Here is a 13245-nt window from a genome sequence, read left to right as displayed (position 1 = left end):
CAATGATGGAAGTGTCAAAAATCCTTTGTTGGGTGGAACGCCATCTGCCATCCATATTGGCAGTGTTCATTCTGGGTGTTCTGAACTGGGAAGCGGTCTTCCTCAGTCGCCAGGACTTGCATGCCGGAGAGTGGAGTCTTCATCCAGAAGTCTTTCAACTCCTAGTGGACAGGTGTGGCCTACCGGATGTAAACCTCATGGCGTCTGGACACAATCACAAAGTTCCGGTCTTTGGATCAAGGACCAGGGATCCTCAAGTAGCATTCGTGGACGCAGTGACGGTTCCATGGCACTTTCGGCTACCCTATGTGTTCCCTACAGTGTCACTCCTGCCCAGGGTCCTACGGAAATTCAAACAAGAAGGAGGAATACTACTTCTAGTCGCTCCAGTGTGACCCAGACAGCATTGGTTCTCAGACCTGCAGGGTCTTTTGACAGAGCATCCCCTTCTACTTCCTCAGCACCCAGACCTCCTTGTACAGGGCCCTTGTTTTTAACCAGACCTGGCTTTGACGACGTGGCTCTTGAAGCTTCGCTCTTGAGGGCCAAAGGATTCTTCGAGGTGGTTATCCAGAAGGCCCTGCAAACCGCTGATAACAATTATGATGTATATAGATTCAGAACTTCCAGATTTCTGGCTTTTTCTGCAATGAGGCCTGGACTTTAGGCCTTCGTCTGGCCTCCCTCAAGGTTCACATATCTGCCTTGTCGGTTTGGTTTCAGAGGAAAATTGCGTCTATACCTGAGGTTCATACATTCACTCAGGGTGTACTGCAGATTCAGCCTCCATATGTCCCTCTTGTGGCTCCATGGGAACTGTCTGTTGTACTAAATGCCCTGCAAGAGTCTCCATTCGAACCTCTTGAATCAGTGGACCTTAAATGGCTCACGGTCAAGGTCCTGTTCTTGCTGGCTATTACCTCTCCAAGACGGATGTCGGACTTAGGCGCTTTGTCCTGTCGTCCACCCTTTCTGATATTTCACTGTGACCCAGCAGTTCTACAAACTCAACCTGGTTATTTACCTAAGGTGATGTCATCTTTTCACCTTAACCAAGAGATTGTGGTTCCGGCCTTTATTCAGATTTGTCGCCCAAAGAACGTTCTTTGGATGTGGTTAGGGCTCTCCGTATCTATGTGGAGAAGACTGCCTCTATCAGTAGGTCAGATGCCCTTTTTGTTCTGTTTGATTTGCACAAAAGTGGCTGGCCTGCGAATAAGCAAACCTTGGTCAGGTGGATTAGAATGGTGATTGCACAAGCTTATACGCAGGCTGGACTCCCAGCTCCTGCTACTATTAAAGCCCATTCTACTCGGTCTGTTGGACCTTCTTGGGTGACCTGCTGTGGCATGTCCGCAGAACAATTGTGTAAGGCGGCGGCTATGTGGTCCTCAGTGAACACGTTTCTTAGGTTCTATGCCTTTGATATGTTCGCCTCCCAGGATGCTTCCTTTGGACACCAGATTCTCATATCCACTAAGGCGCGTTCCCTCCCTTGAGGAACTGCTTTAGGACTTCCCCTATGTTTCCCTGTGGAAAGCAATGTACCCTGCTGCAGAAAAGGAGTGTTATAATTGACTTACCATGGTTAACGCTCTTTCTACGAGGTACACTGGGTTCCACAGGGCGCCCACCCTGACGCACCTAGCTTCTATAGGTTTGTATGGCATTAGCCACTGGTACCTTCTCCTGTCGTGACTATGTGACTAACATCTGCCTTCTCTCTTGACTGCTCCTGCATTGGACTGGTTAACGAAACTGAGCTCTCGGTGCCTGGAGGCGGGGTTATAGAAGAGGCCTCAATGCATCCTGGGACAACCTAGAGCTTTAGCCCAGAGGTTCCCAAACGCGGCCCTCAAGGCACCCCAACTGTCCAGGTTTTAGGTATATCAATGGCTCAGCACAGATGGTTAAATCAAATTGACTAAGGTGCTAATTAAGTCACCCGTGCCCAAGCATGGATACATTTAAAACCAGGACCGTTGGGGTGCCTTGAGGACCCCATTTGGGAACCTCTGCTTTAGCCTGTTGGTGCCTCTGGATCAAGATCCACTCTACACCCCGATGTTTTCCTGTGGAGCACAATGTACCTCGCAGAAAGAGTGTTAACCATGGTAAGTGTACCATAACACTCCTTATTGTACTCCCAGGGTATTTAAATCGCATAAGTGTAATGCTTATCTAGCAATTCATATCAAGTGTGCTTATACACTACTAGAATAAAAAGTATATACAGTAATGTACAGCTTGGATAGAATATATATGTTTTTAGTGCATATATTTATTTGCCGCATTATTTGAAATATCTTGTTTAGCCTGTCAGAATTACATTTTCACAGGCATAAGATTGGATTTTCCAAAAAGGAAATGCAATGGTTGAAAAAAAAATAAAAAAAATGGTGTCCTTTAGTTTCCGATTACATTTATGGGAGGTTAACTAATAGTAAATCTACCCATTTGCACACATATATTCCTATGGTATCCGGATAATAAATCATGTTTTGGTCGACAGTGCTAAAGGTCAACAGATTCAAAAGTTCGACATGACGATGGTCGACATATTGTCTATGTGGACATCTATTGGCAATAGGAACATGTGGCGAGCAGAGCTAGCCACCTTGCCCAAAGCATGGCGGGCATCTACATTTGTACTGTTGGTGGTCACAGAATATGAAAATATACTAGATTTGGCCCCAAAAAAAGTGTCAACCATTTTTGTGTCGACTTTTTGCACTTGTCGACCTTACCACTGTCGATCTTTCATATGTCAGTCTCTTGTACTTGTGGACCTAATGCATGTCGACCTATTGACAATAACATTGTCAATCTATTATACAGTACCACACCTGTTCCTACACATGATAAACCTTCATTTTTTTTATCCATTTTTTTTTTATCCATAGCCATTCTCCAAGCAAGCTGTAGACCATGTACAAGCTCATCTTGTGAAGAAACAAGTGCCACCTGCTCTATTTCAGGTACCTAACCTTGTTTTGTGTAATGCGAATTCTGCATTATAAAACATACCAACTATAGTGTGCCATGGTTCCAAATTTGTTCTTTTGATTTACTGTTGTGTGTATTATCCATTCCATGATTGTAAATCTGCATTTTGCAGAATGTAAATAAAGTTAAGAAAACAACGGACAATTCATTCTGCTCTGTGTTGTGGTTCAAAAAAGGTGAAGAATAGAATTATTCTGTGCAGAATGCACAATTTTCAGTGGAAAATTTGTTAAATTCGGCAGCTAAATGCAAAATGAGGTGAAAATCTTGTGGCTCAGTTCTGAAAATATATTGTCTCTCAAGTTAGAAGAATGAATGATGTAGCTGTACATCTTTATAGAACGACAGAGATTTTCTTCGATGTAAAATCAGGGGTATAGCTAGAACTTTGTGTCCCCTATAGTAGAATTTTAAAGGGGCACCCAAAGTTTATAGGGTGAGATGCATCAAAGGCAAAAATGTGGTCAAACCTCCTCAAATGCAGCTGTTGGAGGTTTGACTACATTCCCCATATGTATGAAGCTCCGGAAAGCAAAACTTTCAAGAGCTTGAACCCGATTGATAGCATTGCCATATAGAAGCTTATAGACTTCTCTTTGAATTGTTTTCTGAGAGGTATCCAGTCTGATACCTCCAAGCACCTCCCACGACTTGCGCATGTGCAGAAGGATTCCCAGGTCATAAACCTGACGTTCTTATATCGCAAAGGACAGCTCTTTTTGGGAAAGCTGTTCTTCTGTGATTTTAGCTGCAATTGTTCCTAACATAGGTCCTGATTCAGTAAGGATTGCAAATTCTGCTAAGTAGGGACGGGGTCAGAGGCACACATAAGGAAGGGTGGTTCAGAGGCACGCATGGGTAGGTGGGTCAGAGTCACAGATAGGTAGAGGGGGGTCAGAGGCACATATGGGAAGGGAGGGTAAGAGGAATACTATGGAGCGGGACAGAGGCACACTAGGGATGGAATAAGTGCAGAGAGACACATGAGAAGGTTCTGTGTTCCTCTTTTACTGTGCAAGTAGGAGGAGGAAAAGGATAAAGGAGGAGGCAGAGACGCTATAAAGCCTCCTATGAGAGAGGGGCCAGACAGTGCCAGATTAAGCCTTTAGGGGGCTTGGTGCAGTTAAGACAGTGAGGCCCATGGGAAGGGTGGGTGTATATTAGATGGAAGGGGGTGGGGTGTATATGTGCATACTTCCCAACATGACCCATTCCAGGAGGGACAAAATACTCTCTACCTGGTCTTCCCTCTTAATATATGACTGGCGTCACCTGTGGTGAACTATTTATTTGATAAGAAAGGTATTTCAACACAGGTGATTGCAATCATAAATTAAGAGGGAAGTCCAGGTAGAGAGAGTACCTTATCCCTCCTAGAATGGGTCAAGTTTGGAGGTATGGATTCTGTGTATTACATTTTAAATCAATGGTGTATATTACATTTAAACTAATAGGGCCGGACGTAATGAAGTCCGAGTTGGCCGGAGGTGTGGGTTCCTGGCCGAACTTAGGCATTTTTTTTTTAAATGGCAATCATTTACAATGCATGGTTTTGTTTTGTACACGATTGCTGCTATTAAAAAAAAAAAGCCTTACCTTTGGCCAACTCGGACTAAATTACATCCGGCCAATAGTTTAATAATGCCTTGGTACGTTTTATCGCTCCACCTAATTGAGAGACATCTGTTCTATAAAGTATTCCTGTAATGGAACAAAGACAACTTAAACAACCTTAAAACACACATAGAAAAAAAAATCTTTAAATTATCTTGCAGGAATGCAATGGCAGCAGCTTCTGTGCTACTTACACACTGGGACAGGATTCAGGAGGACTCTGTGTGTGTATCTCTCAGGTTACACAGGACCCAGGCGAGGGTGGAGAAGCTAGGATCCCTGGGTCACTTACAGCTTTCTCCCCCTCTCCGCTTGTTGGGAACCTCCGTTGGTCTTTCATGAAACCTGTTACTCCTTTGTCTCTGACTCTACTGCATACTGTTCTGCTCACATTCTGGCTCCCTGATTCTGCTGCTGCACAAGAGGGAGAGCTAGTGTTGTCAGTGTGCTCTGGTCGGGATTCCCAGGGTACAGTATGCCCTGTGCTCCTCCCTTAATCTGGCTATGGGGCCAGGGGAAAAATATCTTCCATGCTCCCTTCTAAAAACAGTTCTATAACAGCTTTCTACTGCACTGCTTATATTGTCAGTGTCATATAGGTGGGCTGGAGACATCTCTGATGGTCCTGGCAGCAAACTACTTCTGAGTCACAGGCAGACATCTGAAGTAACTAGTTTGCTGCTGGGACCATCAGTGCAAGCAGTCCTTAAAATGCACATTCATGCACAGACCTGGCTATGGCGTCCATCCTCTAGTAGCACCCTGTATAGCTCCTCCCCCTTCCAGTGTAGCTACTTGTATATATGTGTGCCTCTGAGTCTGAATCTGTATATGCTATGATGCAGCGGCCGACTTTTTTCATGCACGGTTCTGTTGTGCTTAATATATAGATTCTGACTCCGTCGAATACAGATATTCAAGTGTCACATATCAAATTAATCATGCAGTCCTGTGTAGCAGTATTGTCACATCACATTGCAATTTAAGATGCACATTCATGCGAGAAAGCCATGGTACTGCTTGGCACGGCTCACTCACACCAGGTGTCTAACTCTACATGGTGTATTGAGGCTAGGTGTATGAGGACACATCTGTTCATCATTGCTGCTTAATATGTTTATGCCTTATACATACAATTCAGTAATATCTTTGGTTTTCTTTACTTTTTTTTTTCTTTTTCTTTTAGTTGATATGGATCTTTTTTTGTATTGTCATAATGATAAAATACCAAATAGAAATAAAAAAATGTTGATGACATAAATTTGCTGACTTTGTTAAATTTAAAACAAAGTAAATCAAGCAAAAAAGACAATAACAGTAAAAGTCAACATTTTTAATTTTCTTAATGAGAAAACTGATGACACTTGGATGACTTCATGGCAAACTAGCGTATATAAGAAAAAAAATATTATAGATTATATGTATTCCTCATTCAAGCCACAAATCTGTTCAAAGATATTGTTTTAGTGTTTTAGGAGTTCTCTTTAAACCCTGAGAACTATTTTCAGTTGGCAAATACCTAGTATACAAATATTAAATATTTTTTAATCCTATATTAAATTGTCAATTTGAATAAAATAAATATTGAAAAATAGAAGCATTTCAAATTGAAGGGCAACCTCCTAAAAATATATAGATTTTCTGGTAATCTCTCCTAATTATCAGAATTGTGTTTAACTATATATCCAAGGGATCTTTCCCAATGTTTCAACTGCAATTTTTTCACCAGATATTATATAGAAGTGCTGCATTAGGACTGTAGAAAGGGTCACCATTAACTCTCCAGAAAAGAAGGTCCAGATTTATAAAATATGTTTGGGAAATTATAAAACCAAGTATTTTGGATGGTAAACCGATTAAACCAGGCAGGTTGGGTGGAATATTGCTTCCAGTATTAAAACAAATTAATATGGCAACTGTGTATTTGAACCATGGATTGGAATTCTTTGAGTTTGTGGCAGAAGTTATTCATTAACATCTAATTATATACTGGCCAAATATTATGCGGGGCTTTACAGAGTATATTTACTCATTCACATCATCCCCTATGAGTTAAAAAATAATAATTTCCAGTCACACACACACTGGCTGTATTAGAGACTGTTTTTTTCTGTTCAAGGCCGGTTACATTAGAGCCTATGAGCCCATTGCTTTGAGGCAGCAATGCTAACTAGTTATTCTGATCCATTTCTAAACTGTCATCCTCTCTTTATAGACGGTATGTACTGGTCCAATCAATGTGGTTAGATTTCCTCACATTGATAAATCAATCTAATCTTGATGGCTGTTTCTCTGAAGTTTGTTCAACTTCAACACTTTGCTAAATTATCGGAGTATTATTCATTGAAGTTTTTTTTCCTTTAATTCTGCTTTTGTATTTCTAATAATGGAAATAAGCAGAGGTCAAGTGAAAAGTATTATTGTTCTTAGTTAAGTTTTGGACTTTGGCTGATGTAGCTGTATAGTAGAACATGTAAGTGGAGTTCTGACTTATCACATAGCTTTAATGGTTAAATAATGTATATAATTAGTAGTAGGGTGGTGGGAACAAAATTATAAAAAGGTTGCATATTGCACATGCAATATACTTGTTAAAATTAAGCCAGGAAATGAATTCCATCAGCATATTAGCCCTTCTGCTGAAATGTTCTACTGCAGTTTGGCTTGTTGCCACATTCACATTTACTCTATTGAGATTATTGACATGATTGATCCAGAATAAACCTTAGAATATGAGATATTGATTTTGATGCACAATTATTAATTTAGAATATAATTTTTTTGTGTACAGTAAATACAGCTTGGAGTTGGCTAATTTTAGAAAGTCAGTTATGTTAAAGCTGTAGTGTAAGTGGTAAATTCTGAAGACAGAGATATTTGTGTTAAAAGCAAGGAAATATGCACTAAGGGCTGGCATGTGGCAGATGACCAATTAGTCATGTTATTGATCTTTTGACACTTCATTCCAGATTCCTCTGTATGTTTCTGCAACCTGCTCCGCAATCCCTCACGTCTTATTGAGAGTCTGGTGTGTCTCAATAACAGTGATGCAAATGGCTTGCAAACTATTTCCCCTTTTTAATTGTACATTTTCCAACTGTTACTAATGTGTGTTTATTTTACGCAGATATATGTAATGTGTGTGAGTCCAGTGATTGTGTAGTGTGTGACCATCCCCAGCATCGTTGAGACATTCCTCATTCAGATGCTAGGGGCATTAATTTACTGCTACTTGTGCTCATTGTAACGTACACTTCAGCAGCTGTCCTCACATAGGACCTGATTCAGATTTGTAAGAAAAGCAAAAAAAACACGCAAGTGGGCAAATCCATGTTGTACTGCAGGTGGTGCAGATGTAACGTGCAGAGAGATTAAGATTAGGGTGTGATGTGTTCAAACTGAAATTTTAATTGCAGCGTGAAAATAAAGCTGTCTAACATTTGTGGGCTACATGCAAAAGCTGCCAGTATGTACCCTGCACAGAAACAATATAACCCACCCAAATCTAAATCTGCCCCACCAGCTGTGCACCGTTGTTTTGCCCAGTTGTATGCTGTTTTGCTTTGCTTACAAACCTGAATCAGGCCCCTAACCCATCATTCATAACCACTATACTTAACCACATGTATTCCCTCCCCCATCAGATCTTATTCTTCCTTTACATTTCAGTTATTGTCAACAGTATATAGATGATGCTTCCACTAGCCCGTGGGACTGAGGGTGTTTTTATATATATATATATATATATATAATCTAAAACAATAAACAAGGGGGTGCTCCCATAATGCAGAATCAATTTAATCAGTTAAAAGCATAACAGTACTCAGACATTAAGTCCACAACGCTATTGCTCGTACCAGAAAGCACTACTCTGTGGGCTCAATACCACATGGTTTAACAACAATCATCCCCGACAAACCTCCACTCCTTAGGATGCCCGCCTCGAATGGGACCACAAAACCGCACCGCTGAGCTAATTTTGGAGCCGCCGCACGCTAGGACACCTTCACTTTCCAGCAACCAGGAGAAGCAGGAGGGGGATCAGACACACATGTGCAGTGGCCTGCTGACGTGCGTGTCTGATCCCCCACCCCCCTCCCCCTCCCTGCTTCTCCGGGTTGCCAGCAAACGATGGTGTCCTGGCGCACGGCGGCTCCAAAAGTAGCTCAGCGATGCGGTTCCGTGATCCCATTTGAGGCGGGCATCCTAAGGAGTGGAGGTTTGTCGGGGATGATTGTTGTTAAACCATGTGGTATTGAGCCCACAGAGTAGTGCTTTCTGGTACGAGCAATAGCGTTGTGGACTTAACGTCTGAGTACTGTTATGCTTTTAACTGATTAAATTGATTCTGCATTATGGAGCGCCCCCTTCTGTTTATTATGTCTCTGACGTCCTAGTGGATGCTGGGACTCCGTAAGGACCATGGGGAATAGCGGCTCCGCAGGAGGCAGGGCACAAGAATAAAAGCTTTAGGATCAGGTGGTGTGCACTGGCTCCTCCCCCTATGACCCTCCTCCAAGCCTCAGTTAGATTTTTGTGCCCGAACGAGAAGGGTGCAGGCTAGGTGGCTCTCCTGAGCTGCTTAGAATAAAAGTTTAATTTAGGTTTTTTATTTTCAGTGAGTCCTGCTGGCAACAGGCTCACTGCATCGTGGGACTAAGGGGAGAAGAAGCTAACTCACCTGCGTCCAGAGTGGATTGGGCTTCTTAGGCTACTGGACATTAGCTCCAGAGGGACGATCACAGGTACAGCCTGGATGGGTCACCGGAGCCGCGCCTCCGTCCCCCTTACAGAGCCAGAAGAGACGAAGAGGTCCGGTGAAATCGGCGGCAGAAGACAATCCTGTCTTCAGACTAAGGTAGCGCACAGCACCGCAGCTGTGCGCCATTGCTCTCAGCACACTTCACACTCCGGTCACTGAGGGTGCAGGGCGCTTGGGGGGGAGCGCCCTGAGACGCAATATAAAAATACCTTAGGTGGCAAAAGAATACATCACATATAGCTCCTGGGCTATATGGATGTATTTTAACCCCTGCCATTTTTACACAAAAGAGCGGGAGATAAGGACGTCGTGAAGGGGCGGAGCCTATCTCCTCAGCACACAAGCGCCATTTTCCCTCACAGTTCCGCTGGAAGGACGGCTCCCTGACTCTCCCCTGCAGTCCTGCTTCAGAATCAGGGTAAAAAAGAGAAGGGGGGGCACTATTGGCAGCAAATGACAATATAAACAGCAGCTATAAGGGAATAACACTTATATAAGGTTATCCCTGTATATATATATAGCGCTGGGTGTGTGCTGGCAGACTCTCCCTCTGTCTCTCCAAAGGGCTCGTGGGGTCCTGTCCTCTATCAGAGCATTCCCGGTGTGTGTGCTGTGTGTCGGTACGTGTGTGTCGACATGTATGAGGAGGAAAATGATGTGGAGGCGGAGCAATTGCCTGCGTTAGTGATGTCACCCCCTAGGGAGTCGACACCTGACTGGATGATCGTGTTCAAACAATTAAGTGATAATGTCAACACTTTGCAAAAAACTGTTGACGACATGAGACAGCCGGCAAATCAATTAGTGCCTGTCCAGGCGTCTCAGACACCGTCAGGGGCCCTAAAACGCCCGTTAACTCAGTGGGTCGACACAGACCCAGACACAGATACTGAGTCTAGTGTCGACGGTGATGAGTCGAACGTAATGTCCAGTAGGGCCACACGTTACATGATCACGGCAATGAAGGAAGCATTGCACATTTCTGACACTACAAATACCACTAAGAAGGGTATTATGTGGGGGGTGAAAAAACTACCAATAGTTTTTCCTGAGTCAGATGAATTGAAAGAGGTTAGGACACGTTGGGAAACACCCCCTAGGGTAGATAAGGCGCTCACACGTTTATCTAAACAAGTAGCGTTACCGTCTCCTGAAAAGAACCAGCTAATAGAAGGCTGGAAAATATCCTAAAAAGTATATACACACATACTGGTGTTATACTGCGACCAGCAATCGCTTCAGCCTGGATGTGCAGTGCTGGAGTCGCGTGGTCGGATTCCCTGACTGAAAATATTGATACCCTGGATAGGGACAATATATTGTTAACTATAGAGCATTTGAAGGATGCATTACTATATATGCGTGATGCACAGAGGGATATTTGCACCCTGGCATCAAGAGTAAGTGCTATGTCCATCTCTGCCAGAAGAACGTTATGGACGCGTCAGTGGTCAGGGGATGCGGATTCCAAACGACATATGGAAGTATTGCCGTATAAAGGGGAGGAGTTATTTGGGGCTGGTCTTTCGGACCTGGTGGCCACGGCAACGGCTGGAAAGTCCACCTTCTTACCCCAGGTCACTTCACATCAACAGAAAAAGACACCGTCTTTTCAAACTCAGTCCTTTCGTTCCCATAAATACAAGCGAGCAAAAGGCCATTCCTTTCTGCCCCGGGGCAGAGGAAGGGGAAAAAGACTGCACCATGCAGCCGCTTCCCAGGATCAGAAGCCTTCCCCTGCTTCTGCCAAGTCTTCAGCATGACGCTGGGGCTTTACAAGCAGACTCAGACTTGGTGGGGGCCCGTCTCAAGAATTTCAACGCGCAGTGGGCTCACTCGCAAGTGGATCCCTGGATTCTACAGGTAGTATCGCAGGGGTACAAACTGGAATTCGAGGCGTTTCCCCCTCGCCGGTTCCTGAAGTCTGCTCTGCCAAAGTCTCCCTCCGACAGGGAGGCAGTTCTGGAAGCCATTCACAAGCTGTATTCCCAGCAGGTGATAATCAAGGTACCCCTCCTACAACAAGGAAAGGGGTATTATTCCACGCTGTTTGTGGTACCGAAGCAGGACGGCTCGGTGAGACCAATTTTAAATCTGAAATCCTTGAACACTTACATAAAAAGGTTCAAATTCAAGATGGAATCACTCAGAGCGGTGATAGCGAACCTGGAAGAAGGGGACTATATGGTGTCTCTGGACATCAAAGATGCTTATCTTCACGTCCCAATCTACCCTTCTCACCAAGGGTATCTCAGGTTTGTAGTACAAGACTGTCATTATCAGTTTCAGACGCTGCCGTTTGGGTTGTCCACGGCACCTCGGGTCTTTACCAAGGTAATGGCCGAAATGATGATTCTTCTTCAAAGAAAAGGCATCTTAATTATCCCTTACTTGGACAATCTCCTGATAAGGGCAAGGTCCAGGGAACAGTTAGAAGTCGGAGTAGCACTATCTCAGATAGTGTTACGTCAGCACGGGTGGATCCTAAATATTCCAAAATCGCAGCTGATTCCAACGACACGTCTTCTGTTCCTAGGAATGATTCTGGACACAGTCCAGAAGAAGGTTTTTCTCCCGGAGGAGAAGGCCAAGGAGTTATCCGAGCTAGTCAGGAACCTCCTAAAACCAGGCCAGGTGTCAGTGCATCAGTGCACGAGGGTCCTGGGAAAAATGGTGGCTTCTTACGAAGCAATTCCATTCGGAAGATTCCATGCAAGAACGTTTCAGTGGGATCTACTGGACAAATGGTCCGGTTCGCATCTTCAGATGCAGCAGCGGATAACCCTGTCACCAAAGACAAGGGTGTCCCTCCTGTGGTGGTTGCAGAGTGCTCATCTTCTAGAGGGCCGCAGATTCGGCATTCAGGATTGGATCCTGGTGACCACGGATGCAAGCCTGAGAGGCTGGGGAGCAGTCACACAGGGAAAAAACTTCCAGGGCTTGTGGTCAAGCATGGAAACATCTCTTCATATAAACATTCTGGAACTACGGGCCATTTACAATGCCCTAAGTCAAGCGAAACCCCTGCTTCAGGGTCAGGCGGTATTGATCCAATCGGACAACATCACGTCAGTCGCCCACGTAAACAGACAGGGCGGCACGAGAAGCAGGAGGGCAATGGCAGAAGCTGCAAGGATTCTTCGCTGGGCGGAAAATCATGTGATAGCTCTGTCAGCAGTGTTCATTCCGGGAGTGGACAACTGGGAAGCAGACTTCCTCAGCAGACACGACCTTCACCCGGGACAGTGGGGACTTCACCCAGAAGTCTTCCACCTGATTGTAAACCGTTGGGAAAAACCAAAGGTGGACATGATGGCGTCACGTCTAAACAAAAAACTAGACAGATATTGCGCCAGGTCAAGGGACCCTCAGGCAATAGCGGTGGACGCTCTGGTGACACCGTGGGTGTACCAGTCAGTGTATGTGTTCCCTCCTCTGCCTCTCATACCAAAAGTACTGAGAATCATAAGAAGGAGAGGAGTAAGAACGATACTCGTGGTTCCGGATTGGCCAAGAAGGACTTGGTACCCGGAACTTCAAGAGATGCTCACGGAAGACCCGTGGCCTCTACCTCTAAGAAAGGACCTGCTCCAGCAGGGGCCTTGTCTGTTCCAAGACTTACCGCGGCTGCGTTTGACGGCATGGCGGTTGAACACCGGATCCTGAAGGAAAAAGGCATTCCAGATGAAGTCATCCCTACCCTGGTCAAAGCCAGGAAGGATGTAACCGCAAAACATTATCACCGCATTTGGCGAAAATATGTTGCGTGGTGTGAGACCAAGAAGGCCCCTACAGAGGAATTTCAACTGGGTCGTTTCCTCCATTTCCTGCAAACAGGACTGTCTATGGGCCTAAAATTAGGG

The 13245-nt window shown here is 44.4% G+C and overlaps 1 protein-coding gene across 4 annotated transcripts in view; it reads left to right on the top strand.

The window, feature by feature from the left end:
• GRK3 (G protein-coupled receptor kinase 3) overlaps window positions 1-13245 on the top strand; it is a 556585-nt gene that overhangs the window by 466031 nt on the left and 77309 nt on the right. For all 4 annotated transcript variants that reach the window (XM_063913215.1, XM_063913214.1, XM_063913217.1 and 1 more), the window contains exon 5: window positions 2904-2978. In XM_063913215.1, the coding sequence (XP_063769285.1) occupies window positions 2904-2978 (75 nt within the window). The remainder of the gene's footprint in view (window positions 1-2903; window positions 2979-13245) is intronic.

The sequence above is a fragment of the Pseudophryne corroboree genome, chromosome 1 (assembly GCF_028390025.1).
Source record: "Pseudophryne corroboree isolate aPseCor3 chromosome 1, aPseCor3.hap2, whole genome shotgun sequence".
Lineage (NCBI taxonomy): Eukaryota > Metazoa > Chordata > Amphibia > Anura > Myobatrachidae > Pseudophryne > Pseudophryne corroboree.
Note: the sequence above shows the minus strand (reverse complement) of the source record. Positions and strands in the feature narration are given on the sequence as shown.